The sequence below is a fragment of the Phycodurus eques genome, chromosome 12, assembly GCF_024500275.1.
Source record: "Phycodurus eques isolate BA_2022a chromosome 12, UOR_Pequ_1.1, whole genome shotgun sequence".
Classification (NCBI taxonomy): Eukaryota; Metazoa; Chordata; class Actinopteri; order Syngnathiformes; family Syngnathidae; genus Phycodurus; species Phycodurus eques.
This window is the reverse complement of record NC_084536.1, coordinates 22440143-22461076: the sequence shown is the minus strand read 5'-3', so window position 1 is coordinate 22461076 and position 20934 is coordinate 22440143. Positions and strand designations below refer to the sequence as shown.

The 20934-nt window shown below is 38.0% G+C and overlaps 3 protein-coding genes across 7 annotated transcripts in view; 2 read left to right on the top strand and 1 right to left on the bottom strand.

Annotated features, from left to right (window-relative positions):
- Positions 1 to 8095, top strand: part of gpm6bb (glycoprotein M6Bb) — a 39842-nt gene extending 31747 nt beyond the window's left edge. The window contains exons 6-7 of one of the 2 annotated variants that reach the window (XM_061691253.1): positions 110 to 175; positions 5477 to 8095. In XM_061691253.1, coding sequence (XP_061547237.1) covers positions 110 to 175; positions 5477 to 5626 — 216 coding nt within the window. In that variant the 3' untranslated portion in view covers positions 5627 to 8095. Of the gene's footprint in view, positions 1 to 109; positions 176 to 2033; positions 4040 to 5476 lie in introns of those variants that run through there. The other variant, XM_061691254.1, reaches the window with a different exon arrangement.
- On the bottom strand, positions 7915 to 18711 carry ofd1 (OFD1 centriole and centriolar satellite protein). 4 transcript variants are annotated; one of them, XM_061691249.1, is made up of 23 exons: positions 18548 to 18711; positions 18360 to 18472; positions 18094 to 18282; positions 17942 to 18010; positions 17837 to 17858; positions 17632 to 17739; positions 17407 to 17543; positions 17160 to 17333; positions 16978 to 17084; positions 16781 to 16900; positions 15721 to 15794; positions 15550 to 15641; positions 15283 to 15472; positions 13860 to 13990; positions 13667 to 13778; positions 12413 to 13063; positions 12083 to 12236; positions 11876 to 11967; positions 10472 to 10612; positions 10228 to 10388; positions 9974 to 10141; positions 8283 to 8350; positions 7915 to 8128 (listed from the first exon to the last, which is right to left on the bottom strand). In XM_061691249.1, exons 2-23 carry the CDS (start codon positions 18450 to 18452, stop codon positions 8077 to 8079), a joined length of 3105 nt encoding a protein of 1034 aa, XP_061547233.1. In that variant the 5' UTR covers positions 18453 to 18472; positions 18548 to 18711; the 3' UTR covers positions 7915 to 8076. The 4 variants fall into 4 exon arrangements, with proteins under 4 accessions (XP_061547233.1, XP_061547235.1, XP_061547236.1 ...); XM_061691251.1 differs by having other exon boundaries at positions 12083 to 12233; XM_061691252.1 differs by having other exon boundaries at positions 17002 to 17084.
- Positions 18414 to 20074, top strand: trappc2 (trafficking protein particle complex subunit 2). Its single transcript, XM_061691255.1, has 5 exons — positions 18414 to 18609; positions 19185 to 19295; positions 19407 to 19555; positions 19650 to 19731; positions 19811 to 20074. Exons 2-5 carry the CDS (start codon positions 19203 to 19205, stop codon positions 19907 to 19909), a joined length of 423 nt encoding a protein of 140 aa, XP_061547239.1. The 5' UTR covers positions 18414 to 18609; positions 19185 to 19202; the 3' UTR covers positions 19910 to 20074.
- Positions 20075 to 20934: the final 860 nt, after the last annotated feature.

The following is a 20934-nucleotide window of genomic DNA, read 5'->3' as shown; positions in this document are numbered from 1 at the left end:
GAGTCAAGGTCACTATTTGAGGAAATACTTGAATTATGTCCTGTTTTCATTCCATATAACATGTTTGATACTAAAACAATGTTTTGTACATTTTTATTTTTTTTCCCAGTTCTACCTGTCATATCACTTGTACATTGTTGCCTGCGCTGGAGCCGGAGCCACTGTGATCGCTCTGGTGAGAAAGCCTTTCCACACGACACGTTATTGTGTAAATGTTGTGGTTACTCCTCATTCCGTTTTAGCAACCTTGGAGAGTATACTCTGCAAGTATACAAGCAACGTGTTCTCATGAGAATTCAGGAGCTAAAGTTGAGGAACGCTACTACAATTAGAGTTCGGACTTGGAACAAGATAAGTTTCAAGAAAATAAAAACAGGAATCTAGAAACTGAGACAAGTTTTTGAATCAACAGATCTCTTTTAAATGTTACTTGGCTTTTTGTGTACGCGTTTATCCATAAACAATACAATCAGGGATTTTAAGCCAAAAAGTAAAATGGCACCGATAGTTATAAAAGTAAAATGGGTTTACGGTAGAAATCGGTAGTACTTGCGAATGGTAAGGTTTTCTATGCATTGAATTGTATGATTAAGTTTTACCTTTAACAGTAACTTGTCTAACTTCTTATTGCACGTAGATGACTATATACTTAGTGATTATGCTGAAATGTTACCGAATGGTTTAATGATAGCACAAAGTTGTATTTTGTCACAAATATACCATTTGTTTTATTATAAAATCCCGGTAGTTAAATAGCACTGTGGTTGTGTTAGCGTATTTTGTTTTATGTAACGTTGATGATCAAAATACGATGACTTTTTCAGGTAACAAAAAAAATAATAATACAAAAAATATCACTATTCCACTACAGTGGAACCTCTAAAGTACAGATAATGTTTCAAATAATAATTTAACATTCTTAACTGTCCAGTATAAAAAAACTACATTTACTACTCTTCATATTGAACAATGTATAATAATAAAGCAAAGATGCAAGTATAAAAAGGAAAATAACAACAAAATACTCTCCTATAACGTTAACCCAAGAATAGATTATTTCTCTTTTCCATTATTTTCTGCGGGGAAAAACATGATATGATAACAAATTCAGGCGGCACGGTGGCCGACTGGTTAGAGCGTCAGCCTCACAGTTCTGAGGAGGGGGGTTCAATCCCCGGCCCCGCCTGTGTGGAGTTTGCATGTTCTCCACGTGCCTGCGTGGGTTTTCTCCGGGCACTCCGGTTGCCTCCCACATCCCAAAAACACGCATTAATTGGAGACTCTAAATTGCCCGTAGGTTTGAATGTGAGTGCGAATGGTTGTCTGTTTGTATGTGCCCTGCGATTGGCTGGCAACCAGTTCAGGGTGTACCCCGCCTCCTGCCCGATGACACCTGGGAGAGGCTCCAGCACGCCCGCGACCCTAGTGAGGAGAAGCGGCTCAGAAAGTGGATGGATAACAAATTTAGTTACACCTTAGAGCAGAGTTTTTTTATTGGGAGCCATTGTAACATCATTCACAGTTTGAACACTAACACTGCGCTTAATTATAGGAACATAAAAAAAAAAAAAACATCACTTAAATCATCTATCATTTAAAAAGTATTGTAAGCAAACGTTCGATAGAAATTGTGCCTTAATAAAAGTATAAAAACAGACCATTTTTAAAGATTAATTGAAAATGTATTAAAAAAGTTAAATACAACTGAACAGTACTGGGGCAATGATTCTTTCATGTACCAATAGAGGGAGCTCATGTACCGCGAGTCATACCAAACTTTGACAATCACTGCCTCAGAGGTTCCACTGTAATAACAACTTAATAACATTTTTCAACGTAATCCCACTAAATTCTCATGAGAACAGGCCAAACGAAATACAATGAAATGTGCATCACATCCAAAACGTCTTGTGCATGTAGAATCCTGTGTAATCCATTTGTTCTTTGTATTGCGAGGTGACTTCATTTTTTACTAAGTGGTCCGAGTACGCCGGCATCTTCTCTCACCACCTTCTCTTGTTCTCTTCCACCAGCTGATCTACATGATGGCTACCACTTATAACTTTGCCGTTTTGAAGTTTAAGAGTCGAGAAGACTGCTGCACTAAGTTTTAACCTCGTTTTTGTTGTTGTTGTTGTTGTTGTTTTTAACAGCGCGGCGCAGCGCTCGCCGCAAAACCAACTAAAAACAATAGACAGGAAACCTCCCTTAGACCGAAGTGTAAATAGCTGACTGTGCGCTTTCTTTAGCGAGGACGCCTAATGACACCTGTCCTTATGAATGGAGTGTTTAGATGACTAGTTTGGACCACTCACTGATGATGTCACCTGATTTTCTTGCAATATGCACGCCGACGAGACCACACCAGTGTTATTTATATTTTTCAATTCACATGCTCAAAGACAAGACAGTATTTAGTCATCAGTATTCACTTTACGTCACTGGAGCTACTCAAATGCATCACAGTATACAAGTGCAAGTAGATTTGAATGGTTTACATATTAGACATGATTGATTACCAGGTCATGTGACCTTCTCATGGCTTGTCATGTCACCACTCGTGTCTTGTATAATATACATTGAGCACACTACGAAAAGGCTCACATCACGTTTCCAGTCGCGTTTTTCATGTTGTATTAGGGCCACACTGACAATGAAATAAAAGGTAAAATTACGAGGAAAATAATACAAGAATTAAGTTGTGATGTTACAAGAAAAATATATATATTTTTTTTCCGAAAAAGTCCTATTTTGTGGGAAGAAAAGTCATAGTATAAACGTTTTCATGAAACGTAACATGACACGAAAAAAAGTCATATGGTCTCTCGAAAAAAACAAGTTTTAATATTAAAAGAATTAAGTCCTGATTTTGTGTTAAAATGCCTCATATTTATAAGATGTAATTTTAACAAGTGAAGCTCAAAATGTGCCAAAATATTGACCTATTACAACTTTAATTTTGTAAAAGGACATATTTGTTCCCATGAAATTACTTCTTTATTCTTAGACACAAACGGCGTAAAATTCTGACTTTTTCCTCATAAAATTGCTACTTTTACTGATATTATATGAATATATTTTTTCTTGTAATATTGCAACTTTATTTTCAAAAATGTGTTCTTTATTTTATAAAACTGGCTTCTTTTACTCTCTTAGATTTCAAATGATTTTCTTGTGATATTACAACTGTATTATTGTAAAATGTAGACTTTATTCTCATAAATATGACTTTATTTTCCTAAAATGACTACTTTACTCTTGTAAGATTGACTTTTTTCTTATCGGAAAAGGCCTAATATTATTATAAGCTGTAATTTTAAACATTACGTGTCAAAATGGGCCAAAAAATGGGACTTATTACAACTTTATTTTTTTGTAAAATTACTTTTTTGTTTGCATGAAATAACTCTTTTAGTAATGTACAGTGTAGAATTACAATTTTCCTCACTAACTGATGCAATGTTACAATTTCATTTCATATCATGGAATAGTACAACATTGTTCCCATAAATTAGTTCTTTGTTTTCATGAAATTATTTTTTATTCTTTCCGATTTTGAATTATTTTATCGTAATAGTAAAACCTCAATCTTATATAAAAATAAAAAAAATCTACTTCTTTGTTCTCAAAAGATAATGACTTTTTTTCTCATAACATTTTCCAGAGAAGAATGCCTTCTCTGAAGATTATGGCTTCTTTTCTAAAACGTTACCACTCTTTTCCCGTAGTATTTCTTTGTTTGTTTCAGTGTGGCCCTAAAACCCATTATTATTTTTATTAAATACATGTCTTTTTTTTTTCTACATAAGAGCAGATGCTGGTTTTGGCTCCACTATACATTTTTGTCCTTCATTTCCTCTCCAAGTGCCATTAAAGAGCCTTTTTTTTTTTATCTTAACACTGAGCCTGCATGCTTAAAAGTCTGTTTATAGTCACTTACATTTTTCATATATTTAATTACGTCCAATGTTTTTTTTTTTCCTTTGAAGACTGTAGCCTTTACATTCTATATAAAATAAACAGTCTTTGTTTAAAAACATGTTACCTTGTTTATTTCTTTTAAGTCCTGATGAAAAGGTGTTGAAACCACACAAATTTAGATAAATGTGCTCGCTCTTTGCACTAACCTTCAAAAGCTTGCAACCTCTGGCTTTCTTTTTCTACTCACCCACATGTTCTTAAGGTGTCATTTCTATAGTTTTAATAATTAATATGAAGCGCCACCTTACAATAATACAGTAGATCCTTTTGACGTCAGACCACTTCTGAACTTGTATTTGGTAAGGTAAGGTGCAAACAAACGATGAAAAATAAAGTGTAATTAATAAGTGGCGGTGATGGGTGACATTTTAAAGCTAAAAAAAAAAAAAAACTGGTTTTGGTCAATGTGTCAACCTATGAAAGTATATTGACAAAATGATTACCGATCTGAAAAGGGCTCATCAAAAGCTTTTGTTTGACGTATGACTCAATGTGCTTTGTGGTAAACTGATTTTCAACCCTATTGTGTGAAAATACACAAACAAACAAAGTTACATTGTGTCAAACCTTCCAATAGTAAGTTCGATTACCACGAATTTTGGTGGACATGTTCAACATTATAGGACGCATGAAAAAGTCTCAAGAACTCGTGCTGTAAAACACACCGGAAGTCGGCCATTTTGGTTTGAATTGGCAATTTTTCTGGTCACACCTTCAAAAACAAACTCAACTGCTACCGAAGTTGCACAGCGTACAACAGACATTTGGGTGACAGTAAATTTCAAAGCTTTTTTTTTGCCGACACTATCGAAATAAAACTTTGAGGATCATTTCAAGAATTGTCGGGAAATTTCTAAAAACTTAACCCAAAATTAACCTATGACACCAGATGAAATTTGGTGTACACTTCTATTATGAGAGGACACACGAAAAAGTCTCATGGACCTATGTATTTTATTTTTTATTTTTGTTTACATTTTGTCATGTTACAGCCGTATTCCAAAATAAAATAAATGTATTTCTTCTTTTGCTCAAAATTAAATTTGCCCCATAACGACAACATCAAAATGTTTTTTTGTCATGGACATTTTTGCATATTTATCAAAAATAACAAAACTAAGAAGCCCCCACCCAAATTATTTGGTAGTATGTGTTTATGGCGAAGTTGTTTTGTTTGTTTTAGCCCCCATAAAAGCGATCTTCAGACCCCCTGGAAAAATATTCCTCTCCACAAAATAAATCTCACGTTACCGTTCTATATTTGTTCATGTCTCACCACATTGGCAAATACTGTACAAGTAGCAGAACGCTCTGAAGTGGTCTGACGTCACTGAGAAAAGGGGTCTGTCATCTTCCCTTTTTAAAGACCCATGTGTGTGTTTGCGTGTGTGTTTGTGTAATGTACTGTAGTTTGGGACTCCTTTTTACTAGCTTTTTGCTTTGCCTCTTCTCTTTGACCTGCTCACCGGCCACCCACCTCACCCTTCTCTTCCAGATCCACTTCCTCATGATTCTCTCCGCAAACTGGGCCTACCTTAAGGACGCCAGTCAAATGCATGCCTACCAAGACATCAAAATGAAAGAGGAGCAGGAGCTGCAGGACATCACGTCACGCTCCAAGGAATGCCTTCATTCCTACACATAAGGGCATCGCACACGCACACGCGCGCACACGCATTCATGCGAAGGGCACGCAAGGGCAACCGTTCTGGCCCGTCGGGACAAGGCTGAGCTACAATAACCACCTGTGCCGCACTAACAGACTAACACACTGCGTCCTCCGCGCTAACTCACCATCTAGTAATTTGCTTCTTATTTTTTCTTTCTTACATGTCTTGATTGTCTACGGCTGTCATTTGGTAACCACTCTTTGCAAGGTGAAGCTCGAGACATGATTGCATTATAATTATTGTTACGCATAAGCACATGTGACAGTAGAAGCATTGAATTATTCGCCCGTGCCCACCCGGTTTATTTAGTCTGCATAATCCATCTACGACATGCACAAAAACATTGCTGTGAATACACTCAAACCGCATCAAAAAGTAGATATAGTATATCAAAAACGTGCATGGAGGCAGTTCTATGTGCTTTTGTGTGCAAATATGTTAACTTCATGGCCTACATTAACTCTACCTCAGGGGTCTGCTGGAGCCGGATGAACATGGAAAATGTCAAGCATGTGCTGTACAACTATAGTTGGGTATTTTCATTGTAATACTCATTAAGCCACAACATTAGCTATACCTGCAAACTCAAATACTACAGACTATGTACAGGTGCATTTGAGTACATTAGATGATTGCAGAAACTTTCATTTATTTCAGTGGTTCAAATGAAAACACAGTAAAATATTTCAATGTTTTATTTCATTTTAAAGATTGAAACCCCAAATTCCCTGTCTCAAGAAATTTGAATATTAGATAAGAAACAATCAAAAGTAATTTTTAGTAGGGAAATTAGGTAGGCATTGGCCAGCAGAAAAATATTTTCCCGTGTTTAATTCATTTGTCTATCATGAATTGAACTACTGAAATAAATAGATTTTTCTATGATATTCTAATTTATTAAGATACAAGTGTATGTAGAACAGTCCAAATGTTATAGTGTGGCTTTCGTTTTCTCCACTTTAGCATTAAAAAAAGACTTTTAGAGAAAGTGATGGGACTACAATTCAATATTGTGAAATGAGCTTACCTTTAGAACTTGTTGCAAGCTGTTTTTAAAGGTGATTTCATAAAAAATGATTCTCGTTCTATTTTAGTAACCAATATATATGAAACATCTATTTGTGACACTAGTCAGGGTATCCTTGTAAAGGGTTTGTTAATGCTTTATTAAGATTGCATTGTCCAAAACTTTGCTAGCCATGAATGGAAGTACAGTACCTAATTGTCTCATCGTTTTAAACTAGTTTAAATTCACCAAATTGTGAGTAGCCTATATTATATTTAATAAGGACTTATAACGCATAAGAACGTAAGTCTTAGCATGGCTACATGTAAAGACTGCAAATTACAAAAAATAAATCAAACATAAAATCATTCATTATTGACAGAGCATTATTATGTTAGGACAGGACTTTTCCCCACAGGTCTCATATTGGTTCACTTTAGACAGTGCAGGTGTACCTAATATTGTGGAACGTGAGTACAGTTTAAGTTAGCTTAGTCACACTCTGCATCACAGCATGCGACTGTATGCCATAACAACAACATGCTTGCTACATATATAATTACAAGTAAGGATTTGATCTCTCACATTTGCCATTTCAGCTCATTATTGTGAATTGTAGTTACTCTACAGTGTTATCAAACATGACGTGTGTGTGCTTTGGTGCCAGTGGAACAAGTTTGGATTATCTAAAGAGCTTGAAAGTGTGACCTGTGTACAATTATTTTTGTAATACTTTTTTTTTCTCCAACCTTTTTCTATAATTGCATCGGAATTTGAAGTGTTATAATTACTGTTGTGTAATCTTTTTATGATGTTAGTTGCTGCGCTAACGTTTTTGTTGCATGAAGATCAAATGCAGAGTTGATACACGATCACGTATATTGACTTTGTGGTAGTAGGCAGTGTTTGCCTGTTCCTGTTTTGTTTAATACAAATGATTAGCTCAGTAATTCTTGATGCTTATAGGTTACTTTTATCCTACTGTATGTAAATCTTATTAGTACACATTTTCTACGTCTTTTCTATGAATGTTAAAGGGCTTCCCCCCACTGAACCCTAAGTCATTTTAAGACTTTTAAACAAGCAACGACATTCATGCAATGGGATTTAGCCTAAGTGTGGACGGCAAGTGTCTCCTTTTGAATCAACCAAAAACACGAAGAAGAAAAAAAAATGCTACCTATCAAGTAATCAATCACCAGGAGGACAAACAAACCAACATATTGTTTTGCCGGAGAAATAAAACACACACACAACTGGCTTGTTAATTTTTTTTAATGAAAATTAAAAAAAAAGTGAAACAAAATCTCTCCTAATTTTTCATCTGATGTTACAACAAATACAAAGCAATGTGTTCATTCATGTATTCATCCACACTATATAAAGGCGGAAAAAGAAATTCACCAGCAAACTCGCGGTTCACCAGAAATCATCGTCGGCATCTTCATCCTTGTGCGAATATGCCGCAATGCTGTGGAAACAGAGACGAGCTCATTAAGTGGGACTTTTCATGGGCAAAGGGGGGGGGCTAAAAACAAAAAAAGGAAATGAGAAAGTACAAAATAAATGAAATGGATTGTGGGGGATGATATACGTATTATTAAAATGGATAAATCAAGCCCTACCTATTATCTTTCTCCTCAGACAAACTCTTGACCTCTGGGCTCACGTGTTCTTCTTCACCTCCAGAGCTCTGATGAAAAAAAAATACAAATCATTTTCGTTTAAAAAGTAGAGGTGAGTACAGTGGAACCGCCATAATTGAACACACCTCTCGATTTTTCCTATTAAAAGCATTTTAAGTGTAAAAATAAGTCAACTTGCAGTATTATAAAACAAAATGACCCTTGCTCTTTGATGACACATACTGTATGCACACAGGTGCATCTCAATAATTTATAATGTAAAAAACCTATTTACTGATTTTGGTACTTCAGGAACCAAAAATAGTATATTATACAGATTCATTAAAAGCATGAGTAAATACTTTTCAGAAAGTCAATTTCTACCTAATTTTTATTTTTAAAAATTATTTTGAATCATATATTTGTTTTATATGTAATATTCACGTTTCTTGAGGTGGTGAATTTTGGGTATTCGCTGGCTGTAAACTATAATCATCCAAATTATATAAAAATTACAAACAAATTGTGAAATATTTCACACCATATCCAGCAAATATATAAAATGGGATCGCCGTTTTAACTTTCTTAACTGTCATACAGGTATAAAAAGACGTTAACGACAGGACAGCAAAATGACCATAAAGTTCACAGTACAGCATGAGTCGCCACTTTTTTTTTTTTTTTTTCTTCTCTCCACCGTTTTGACATAAGTCCAGTATCTTAATGCTAACATACAAAAACGGAAAACGCCATATCCGAGCTAACAGAAATTAGCATTTCTATTGTGGTCATTTTAAACCATCAAACAATTGCCACTTTAACATAAACGGGACAGCAACACATCCAACAATACTCACATGCATTTAATGTCTCTTTGCTCAGTGGAAACAACTACAAGTGCTGGAGTTTAGTTTGCTGACTATTACTTCTTTACACAATTTGTGAAGAGTCAAGATTAGGCACTGCACTTTTTTCTTTTTTAACATTCTTAGCTGTCATCCAAGAGAAAAGAGCAATTCATAATTTATTTTAAAATGATAAATCAACCAGTAAAGTGACGCATGTATCGCTTTTCTATGTCACGCAATTTACATTTCCTGTTCTATGTTGTTTATCACACTTTTAAAAAAAAATCTAAACAAATAAATAAAGCCAATTTAAAAACTATATCACACTTGGAGTTAACCTGTTAGATTCTCTGAGAGGAGGATATATTGAGCTCGTCATCTGCTCCCAACGAACCTGCCGAGACGACCATCACTGGCAAAAATGAATGCAAGCTTCGCTATTTCATCCATCACTGTTACATCATAAATTATGAAAATACAGTAGTTAAGTACCGTTGTAAAACACAACATATGTATTTTTTATGGCTCGCTCACGTAGAATCCAGAAATGCCGCGTTGCCCTACAGCTGAGTTGAGTAGGTGGGTAACAAACACAAAGTGGGCAGGTATTTGAATATTAATTGACAAAAGTACGTCACAATGTCAGCGATTGGAAATTCACCAGTTTTGCAAGCCTAATGAGTTTATTGACTTTTGCATTCAATCGACAAACCGGATAGATTCAGAAATTAAACCATGTCACAGATTCATTTTCGACTTATGTTATGCATAGAACAGTAGACAAAAAATAGATTCTAATGGGAGGGGACTTTTAAGAAAAAAAAAACAAAAACAAAGATTTACCTTGTCTTGTTTCTTCTCTCTGGCTTCCAAGACCATCTTCATGTATTTCTCTAAAGGGTTTTCACTCGGGACTTCCGCTTCCTGCCTCTCAAACTCATCTCTGCCCTCTTTTTTCTCCTCTTCCTCATCCTCCTCCTTCTCCTCCTTTCGTTGTTGCTGTTGCAAGAGCTACGCAGGCATTCATGCAGTCAGTCAATGACACAAGTGGCTTAGACAGAAAGAAAGAAAAATAGAGGGCTCGTCAGTTTAGTTACAGTTTCTTTCTCCAGTCTTTCCGCCTTCTGTTGTTCTCTTTCTCTGGCCTCCTCTTGCTCCCGTCGCCTCACTTCTTGCCTTTCTTTCCTCTCTCTTTCCCAACGCTGCTCCTCATCCAATTTATCCTCATCCTCCGAGGCTGATGAAATTCGGGAGGGTTCTGCACAAACAAACAAACAAACAAAAAACAAATCCCCAATCGTTTGCACCTTACAGTACTTGTCAGCTGTTCCTCTCACTCACCCGCTCGACCCCGTGGGTCAGTGGCGGTTTCCGGGAGGTCTCGAGGGGCCTGTGGGCGGGGGACAGAGGGGCCGCCGGGGGCCTCGGAGGAGGAGAGAGGGACGGCAGTGTCCAGGACAAGCTCTGGAATGTGGCCGGGTTCTAGAGGGAGACACGCACAAAGGGATCTTTTATGCTTTGCCCACTGCCCCTCCTAAACAGGGCCGGAGAAGCAGCAAAGAATACATAATCAGCGGCCCTTCATCTTGGCCATTGTATGAGGACCTGGTCTCACACACATACACGCGCACACACACAATTAGAATGGCCAGTACATCCATACAGGATGTTTTGCAATCTTAAGGACAATCACAAAATGCAAGCTACACTTAATCATTTTCAATTCAACCCCAAAAGTTGTGATAATCTATAAGTAAAAAAAACATTTTAAAAACTCATGAATCCAATCCATAACGCAATTACTTCAATAGTGCATACAAAACATGGAAAGCATTTTAAAAAAAAATTGTTTTAATGAAAATAAAAATGTGTTTTCTTCATTTTAGGGCTACAAAACAAAAATGTTTTAAATGTGTTTTTAATTTTAAAAAATTCTTGACATATTGGTTTTAAAAATATGTATCTCCAAATCTTGAGGCTTTTTATTTATCTGGCAAACAAAACAAAATTTCATTTTTTTCTCTATTTTGGATCAAATAAAACAAAACGATGTCTATCTCCAAATTTTGTGAGCTTTCATTTGATTTGAAAAGTAGCAAAAAGTTTTTTTTGGTATAAACCAATTATATAAATTACAATTCCTCATTAAAATAAAAATAAAAAAAAAAACGATGAAGTTATTTTGTTATCATTCAAAATTGTCAAAAGTTTCTATCTTATTATATGGCAAAAATTAAATAATTTCAATGATTTTACTAGATTGTGAAAAAGTGCATTTCATTTCGAATTTGGTGGCCGCAACAAGTCGAAAACAAAGTCGGGTTGGGTGCAACAAAAGGCAAAAAAACAAAAGAACATTTTGCAAGTAACCAAAGCAAAAAGTCAGTAACATGATTAAAAAAAAAAAAAAGCCTCTTACACAGTGTACCAACTTTTTGGGGTTGAACATTTTTCGTGCATATCAAATACAGTAGAAGACAACTGCATCCACTGCAGTCTTAAATGTCCTATGAGTAGTATGTTGAATCTGAATCATCATCTGTGGCAAAGGTAAATAGCTTTGTGTGACATTCCTGGTATTGATCACGAGTTTGGAAGTATAAAACAGGATACATTTACAAACTGTGTCAGCTCTACTCCAAACAACCGACAGGAGACGATTCGAAGTGCTTTTTGTGCTGTTTGCTGAAAGCAAAATGAACACAAATGCAGTAAGTGCTAAGAAGAAGCACTCATTTAGGCTACCTGGTGAAATGCCAGTGAGATCCTCAACGTTAATCCTCTCAGGCTGCGGGGAGGAATGCGAGCTGGAGGAGACACGTTGTTGACTTGGAGAACTGAAAGGAAAATAATTCACTGCCAGGTTGCACAAAGTCACATACACATACGCATGGATTTCACTGTGCTGTCACAAAAAAAAAAAAAAAAAAAGCAAGCAGTGCCAAATGGTACCTGCGTTGGTCTCGCACAGTGCTCTGGAGCCGGGGGCTGCGAGGGGGGCTCAGCTCGGGAGAGAATTCACCTGAACTGGACGCCTCACTGCGGTGGGCCGAGGGCAGATGGCTGTCGTGTGACATGTCCCGGAACAACGGCGATGAAGTGACTTCTGGCAAAGGGCGAAGAATTAAATGCTGAAAGCGTTACATTGCTCAAAAGGGTTGGAATTGAATCGAATGTTAAAATGCAATACTGAAATTCCTGCAATTCAGGAATTCCAAGCACATTTTGACTTGTGTTGAATCTGGTTAGATCGATTGGGTGAACCTAATGAAGTGGCACTACCTTCTGCTGCATCTCGACGGAGCGTCCTCCTGGTGGGGAAGGATCGATGTGTGAATGAGTGTTGCCCCTGAGAGAGGTCATCATTTCTTGCTGACTGACGTTCAGCCGACGAAAGGCTGCTCGTGCCATAAGACTTTTGAAGTTGCTCTTGATAGAAGGTCACTCTGTGTCGACCAGCTGGGAAGGCGTTTCCGGCGTCATATGCGGCTGGGGAGGGGGTTCCAGCTTTTTCAGGAGAAACTGGTCTAATGAAGGTGTTTGACAGGTGGGCGGTGTAAGGGTGGGAGAGGTCAGAAGTTAGGGTCAGCAGAGGAGAGTCCGCCCGACTTGAAGGCGTCGCGGGACGCCTCCGTGAGATGCTGGAGCGCGCTGCCCTCTGCTGGTACGTCAAACATTTTTCCTCCAAGCTTTCAGCCTCCCTCTCCAGCTGCCGCATGCGAGCGTTACATTCGGCCAGCATCTCCAAGTCGGAGTTGGAATCGCCCCGCACGAGCCGGCCTACGTCGGCGACGTGCTCGTAGGCCGCCAGGGGCATCAGCGCCTCTCGGTCCACGTAGATGTCGGGGGGGACCAGCTTGTCGCCGGTGAAGTCCAACACAGAGCGGTCGACCAGCGAGGGTTTGGGGTTGAACAGCACTTCGTTTTCAAGAGCTGTGGAAGAAGAATGAATTACAGAAGCCATCAGCATTAGGACATCACATATACACATTAGGTAGGCTTACACAACCTACGGACCATCAAGCCAGGTTTGAGAATTTTCCTCCCTTACGATCAAAGTCAGCAAAGGATGTCTCTAAAAGAATTATCCTGAGTGATTATCATGTGGTGTGAGATGTGTTAATAGGGGGGTTTCCTCTCAATCTGCTCAGTAAACAGCGAAGCAAAAAATCGTAAATGTCTGCAACATAATTGTGGAGTCAACACCAAGTTCGGCCGAGCCACGGAGTGTGCGATAGTGACGTGAAACAGAGCCAATTTGCATACTCATTGATTTTACTTTTAACCTACCCTCCATTATTTAATGAAAATCTCAGCTATTTGCTGTTTTTGTGCTTTCATTTGACTCATGAAACACGACAAGTGGTTGTCTTATGAAGAAGTACTGTTGAACAATGGGCCTTAGCCTGAAGTGTTGACAAGCAGTGTCGTAAATACACCTTTAAAAAAACCATCCTTTTCAGAAGTTTTCATACTTTTATCCAGTTTTGTATCGTAAACTTGAAAGCCCACGTTAGCTTCCTTTGTAGGAGATACCTTGTTGGGTTTGATGAAGCTGCATTTTGAGGTCCTCAACGTGAGTGGTCGTCCACTGCAGCTTCTCCTCAACCTCCATCAGCTGCACATTCAGCTGACCACATCGCTCCACCTACCACAATGCAGCACGGGCAGAAATCTTGAGCACCAAAACACAAAAGATATCAAAGCATGAGGCTAAAACTTGGGTTACCTCCAACTGCAGCTGTTTCTGCAGCATGTGCTTCTGGTTCGCAAACTCCTCCTTATCAATTTTGCAAGCGCTCTGAAGCTTGCGGAGCTCCACCTGCAAGGCCAGCTGCTCGTCGGAGGGTTTGCCCAAGTCTGAGAGAGGGATGACATTCAGTGCTCAACATAAATGAGAACACTCCAACGGGTTTGTTTAGAAAATCTCGACCTTCCTTTCAGAATCAAGATTTTCTATGGCATACTACAAAATACTCCCACAAATGTTGGCGATTGATTTCAAATGAGATTTGTCAGTATCCACAAAGTTTCATTTAAGGTTGCAATTTTACTAAATGAAAGTCCAGCAAAGCTCAATTTTGGACTCTTCATGGCATGAATTATGTAATGAAACAGAGAAGTTGAGTGCTGAGCAAATACAGGTGCATCTCAATAAATTGCTGTCAATGGAGGTAACCAAAATGTTAGACACGGCTCTCATTATGATGCAGTTCAGCTCTATACTACTCCAAATTACAACCACAGTAATAATCATACAGTAGTGGACCCCATAGGTCCGGTCCCGACATAAAGACAATCGGCCTAGTTTTGTGCCGATTTTGCCCCTTCGTGACCAAGCACGTCAAACAATCTTAAGTCTTCTAAGAATATCCTATAAGATTGTCCTTAGGTCTGATGTGTGTTAAGAGTGGATTCATTTAATTTCATCATCATCCGATTTTAGGGTCCGAAACAGGTCGGGGGCCGATAATTTCAAACAATTAACGCGTTCAATATTTACGATCAAAACTCTTCATATGCGTGGAGAATGCCGACTTCTCCCGAGTCATGATGTTGAGAATGGTGACGTGGAACAGAATGTAGCCAATCAAAGAAGCACCCAAGACTGACAAATACCGAAGCGACCGTAAATGAAAACAGTAATGTCTTAACCGATGTCTTTTTATGGATAAAAGTGGGTTCCCCAGACGGCATGAAGTTGCATTTTTGAGAACATCGCTATTTTACAAGGCTCTCCTTCAACCTACGGGAACACTAGTGTGACATCGGCACGTATCAGGAAGTGTTGCTTCTTCTTCGGTTTTGTGAGATCATGTGTGACCGCACGAGACTTCGAGAACAGCGGTAGAACAGAATCTTTATGTGTGTGGTCTGCTGTGTTGAGATTCTCAGAACACACACGCATACATGCTGACCAAAACTGCTGAATGCCCGTTTTTTTGTTATCTTCATGTTTAGGGTCTGTAGCTAAAGATAAACAATCTTTTAAGAGTGGAAAACTCTTTATGTGTGTACCAGGCCTTAGAGTGGCAATTAAAAAATAACCTTATTATTTTTGTAAAGGTCATTTCATATAGCTCTTGTACTGGAAGCCATTTTTTATGGAAGTGGTCATAATGTCGCTGTTGCTCGGTTTCTCCGCTGCTTACCTGCACTGAGATGTCGGTTCTCCTCCTGGGCCTCCTCTAGCTGTTTCTTTAGAAGCTTCACTTGCCCCTGCAAGCGTGCGTTGTCTTCTTTCAAATTGGGGAAGTCGCTCATATTCTCCAGTCTTTCCCGCAGCAGTTCATTCTGCTGACGGAGCAGACTAGTCTGCTGCTGTGCTGCATCCAGCTCCACCTGGCAGACATCAGATATCGTTGAGATTATTTTTTGGTGGGTATCATGATGAAAATTGAACATCCCATTTCCTTTACCTGCAGCCGCTTCATCTCTGAACAGGCTTTATTGTACTTCTCTAATTTGGCTTTAGCTGCAGCCGAATCTTTTTGAATGCGAATGCTTTCCTCTATTAAAGGAAAGAAGCATAAACATGAGCTTAATGCTGAAAAGGATAGCGAACAACAATGGATGCATTAAAGATTCACCTTTGTTTTGCTTCTCACTTGCTGTTAGTTGCTCTGCTCTCTTGTTGTAATCCTCCTTTAGTTCCAGCTGATAACTACGGTCAGAAGCACAATATATTGCAGTAATGACCCAAGCCGGTTAGAACATGTCATGTCTTTTGGTGCAACAAAAACCTGTTTCTATTGTATGAACAAAGCAAAAATTCCAAAGGTGCCATACAAAACCACAGAAATCATTACACACTGGAACGTCTAAAGTTAAATGCCTTCCAAAAGTTGTCAAAGGTATGCCTCAAAAGTTTCTTAAAACCTTCAAACCTTTCTTAAAACCTTCATATGTGATTTCAGGGAATCTCACGAGATTTTACTTTGGCTTTTTTTTTTTTTGTGATACGATAACAAAGAGTGTGATAACCAATTTAATTTGATTAAATGTGACAAGGCTTTATTTCCAGAAATACCAAAAGAAAACAAGGTGAAAGCACCGCTCTGCAAATCCGTTCCCGTTCCCTCATTATTATCTTCAAAGGGTGAGTAGTTTTAGTTTGTTTTTATTCTGCAGTGGTTAACTTCGCCAAACACTTGTATGACGATGACGTTTAAGATGATTAAAATATGACTTAGAATTTTAAGTTAACAAACGTTGTATGATGGCAACTGTATGACGCTAAAACAGATGAGTTCACTGAACACAATTACCTATTGGGAACACTGTTTTGAAATTAGAACTTTTGAGGTTCCACTGTATACTACCAGACAAAAGTTTTAGAACACCCCAATTTTCTATTATTATTTTTTTTTTTTTGAATTGAAAGTCAAGCAGTTAAAGTCCAATTAAAATCTTGAAATGGCAAAAACTAAGACAACCTCGAGAGGTTAATCTACATTTCAGAACGAAAAAACAAAGACAAAAGGGCACAGATGTCTGACTTAAACACCATTGAGCTTGTTTGGGATGAATTGGACAGAATACAAAACTTTAAAACATTGAGGCAACACATAGGACATAACCAGGAGGAAAAACAAAACAAAGCAACAATTAATAGATAACTGACAGAATCATTGTTCAGCAATAAAGTACCTTGAAAGTTCATTCTTCAGCCTTTGGTCGTGCATCTCCTCCATGGTCTTCACTGCTAGTTCTCGCCTCCTCAGCAGCTCTTCGCCTGTCTTAACCTTCTCTTCGTGTATTTGACAAGTCCTACATTCAGAATTTTTGTCAATGTAATTTACTAGACAGTCATCTACAAGAAATTTATAAATTTAAATAATACAAACTCTTCAAAAGACTCCATTCGCAACCTCAGCTCATTTTCTCTGTTCCGCAGTGTGTCGATTTCCTTCAGCACCATTTGCCTCTGCATGTAGACATTTCTTTCCTCGATCTGAGGCGACGAAAATTTTCAATAATTGCATCAGCTATACTAATTCGCATAAAAATTGCTGTCATGGTTCTTCACCTCTTGTTGCTTTTGAAGCCGCTCAATGGCGTGTTTCTCCCTGGTGTTCAATGCTGTCGTCTTCATCTCATAGGTTCTCTCCAGTTCCTGTTTCAGCTTGTCAAACTCCTTCTGAAACTGCACTTTTTCCTCCATCTTAACCTTGGCCAGTTCAACCTCTTTAAAATGCTGCATCTTAAGGGAATAAGGACAACATTAAGGCCACAGTGGTGACCAAGATATTTGAGGTTTCCCCCCACCCCAGTACCTTTGTGTTCATTTCAATCTGCATCTGGGATTCTAATTCTCTTTTATAGGAAGCCAGTTTAGACTGGAATGAAAACCACTTTCCCCCACTGTAGTTCACATTCTCATATTCCTTGTCAATCATTTTCATCTTCTCAACTGGGAACATAAAAAAAGAAAGGGCACATTAAACATTATGCATGTGTATTGAATATTCTTTTATAAAAAAAAAAAAAAAAGATCATACCAAGAGACTCTTCATAACTTGCTGAGCTTGTTGTCTGAGTGTCGGCATCCCGGTGCCGACACGCAGTCTGATGGTCAGTGACGTGTGACACGAGGTTGATTAAAAACCCTGATAGGAAAATATAAAAAATATCAAAAACATGACATTGAGCTATTTCTATTGAAGGCCACAATAGGAAATATGGTACATTACAAACATATAGCACCTGTATCATTGATGCTCAAATACTGTAAAAGAACAAAAACACATTACAACTCATATTTAATGTACATACATCAACAAAAACATTTCAGCCGTTACTGTTTATTACCAAGGATTTGTAAAATGGTGACTGAGGGCTGATTTTAAGAAGCTGAAGGAGGTCTCCTTTCTTGAACACCTGCCATACACAAACATTATTATACAAAAATTAATATGACTCCCAGTCTGGGCTGCTAAGGGTTATAATAAATTAATTGTAACCTTCTCTTTGCACAGGCCACTCTCAGGGCAGAATACAGATAAGGAGTACTCATAGCCTGAGCAGTGAAGATAGTCAGCCACGATGTTGTTGCAGACTGACACCAAAAGGGAATCTGATCTCAGAGATGGTTCTGCTGCGCTTAATCGTCCAGGTTTTAACTCGTGAATGAGTTGGTTTCGCAGCTGAGTCTTAATCAGACCAACAACAAAAAAAGACTTAAGACAAATGCAAGGCAGTCATTGGCTACACAACACTGAAGACCTACCTTTAGCGTGTCCAGCACGCCCCTGTCTCTCAGAGTTTTATAAAGTCGCTTCCTCAACTCGTCTGGGGATAACGCATCTTCCTTGGTTGACATTATTTCTGTTATTTATGCTCCTGAAAGGCGAGGAATTAAAAAGTAAATCGACAGAATTGACATGACAACTTCCGGTAACTCTAGCGTATTCTTACCCGATGTCAACGGTCGCCAATCTTACTGTCCGATGTTATGACATTGTGAGGAATATCTTCAGGTTTGTTGTTGTTGTTTTTCAGTTGTTTATATTGCGCTTGGAGACAGAATAGCGTCGTGACGACGCAGGAGGTGTGCCCTGAAATTTAAATCTTTCAACGGATATTTTTGTTCGAGCGTCGCCCGTCCAACAGTTATGACGTTCAAATACATTTGTATTTTTTTTAATTAAAATGTTATTCATGGCACACACGGTGCATTTTCCCCTTACAGCATTAGTATAAATATTATTATGGTTCCCCACGAAAATAATTAAAATTAAAAAAAATAAAAATAAAGAAACACCCTGTCGTCATCTCCATGCGACAGCCGTCACCGCTTAGCGGAAGTAACAGCAGCAGGTAAACAAACGTTTGGTATATTCAATAATCGGCGAGTTTGTGAATTTTAGGATATTGTCTTTACATGTAAGTCTTACTATGTTGGTGCTGACTTTGATATCCCTATATTTACTAACCAGCAATGCAAAGCACATTTACGAAGTTGTGCCTATCGTTAATGTGCTCAGAATGACGCTAATACTGTATTTCGGGCTATCGTTTCATTGTTATTTCGCTTGGTGTGATTCCACTGCAGAGACAAGCAGAGTAAATCATGTCTGGAAGTTTTTACTTTGTCATGGTTGGTCATCATGACAACCCGGTGTTCGAGATGGAGTTCTTACCATCGGGGAAGCCTGAATCCAAGGTAAGGTGTACCTAACAAAGTCAATTTGTCTCAACTGTGTAATTGGAAGCGAAAATGCTTGTAATTTCACGTGTTGATATGTTTTGGTTGTTGTTGTTTTTTTAATCACAGGACGACCACCGTCACTTAAACCAGTTTATTGCACACGCAGCCCTGGATTTGGTGGATGAAAACATGTGGCTGTCAAACAACATGTACTTGAAAACTGTGGACAAGTTCAACGAGTGGTTTGTTTCCGCCTTTGTCACTGCAGGACATATCCTTTTCTGTGTTTCACTTCCCCCACTGCATGTCGATTGATTACTGATATTATCGAGTACGGTCTTATTTACTTTAATTTCTTGCCATACATATAAGATTCATCATGCTTCATGACGTGCGGCAAGAAGATGGAATCAAGAACTTTTTTAATGATGTGTATGATTTATACATTAAGGTAAGCCACCTGTCATATAAACTCAATATAGAGTTTGTTTATGAGTATTTAATGTTTTTGTTTTCTTCCTGTCTTCCAGTTTGCGATGAATCCATTCTATGAGACCAACGCACCAATCCGCTCCACAGCTTTTGAGAGGAAAGTGCAGTTCCTTGGAAAGAAACATCTGCTTAGTTAATTATGTCACATGCACAATGATCTAAATGCAACATGTTTCTTAATGCAATTTTGCTGTCTTGATCGTGTCTTTTTTTTTTTTTTTTTTTTTTTTAAGTGTTTTGTGAATTGCCAAATGCACTGTACACACAATTTGTCTATAAAGCATTTTTTTCTTCATAATCTACATTCTGTAATATGTTTTTTTTTTCTTTAAAAAGGTTTGTGTTATTTTAGGTTCTACATTAGCCTCTTTGGTACTGCCTGTAAAAGTAGTAATTTTTCCACAATGCTGTTCCATATAAGCGGAACTGACACGGAATAGGGAAGAAGTTGGCCTGGCTTTTATCCTTCATAGTATGGAAGGCAGGATGGAGCTTGTGTGTAAAGGAATGCCGGCAAAGGTGAGACGGAGGTGTGACACCTGTAATGCATTTCTTCCGCCCTATTTTGTTGAAAATAATTTGCTGTCTGAGAAGTAAGGATAGGAATCAAAAAAACGGTTCTTATGAGAACCTGTTTCCCAGTAATTGAATTCCTAATTTCTTCCTTTGCTTTCCTGATGCTTCCGCCTATCGATTCCTCTTGTGTTGCAAATGAATGATGATGTCACACGCAAGAAGCGTATTTTGGTTCTGAACTTTTTCAACATGTCAACAACGCAGAAACGCTTTAAGCTGTATTTCACGTGAAAAGACGATACTCTGGCTATTTACAACTTTTGCAAATTTGCTTTTAATTTTATCAAAGGGGTGGGGAATGTGCGGCAGAAACATCTTTTGCATTATATTTATTTTAATTACATCAACAATATATCTCATTTATATTATTTCATTCCCTCACCCAATGTGAATCGATAAAAGAATCGGATCAATATTGCTAATATGAATGGTTAAAATGTTATTAATTCCCATCTATTATACATCACACCAGATGCTGAGTCACCACGCATTTAATTATCTGATTGTGGGACGCAATGTAAATATGGAGTAATATTCTGCTTCGTAAAAGGAAACTGTTGCTAAAAGCGCGTGGGTCTTCGGTTAC

Bases quoted from the DNA above. Each gene is read 5' to 3' on its own strand.
- trappc2 (XM_061691255.1), top strand. From the start codon at position 19,203: ATGTCTGGAAGTTTTTACTTTGTCATGGTTGGTCATCATGACAACCCG. The intron at 19,296-19,406 runs GTAAGGTGTACC...TTTTAATCACAG, and splicing joins CGGGGAAGCCTGAATCCAAG to GACGACCACCGTCACTTAAA. The intron at 19,556-19,649 runs CCTTTTCTGTGT...TGCCATACATAT, and splicing joins TTTGTCACTGCAGGACATAT to AAGATTCATCATGCTTCATG.
- ofd1 (XM_061691249.1), bottom strand. From the start codon at position 18,452: ATGTCAACCAAGGAAGATGCGTTATCCCCAGACGAGTTGAGGAAGCGA. The intron at 13,064-13,666 runs GTATCTCCTACA...CTTCTTCCACAG, and splicing joins GCTTCATCAAACCCAACAAG to CTCTTGAAAACGAAGTGCTG. The intron at 10,389-10,471 runs GTGAGTGAGAGG...TTGTTTGTGCAG, and splicing joins TGACCCACGGGGTCGAGCGG to AACCCTCCCGAATTTCATCA.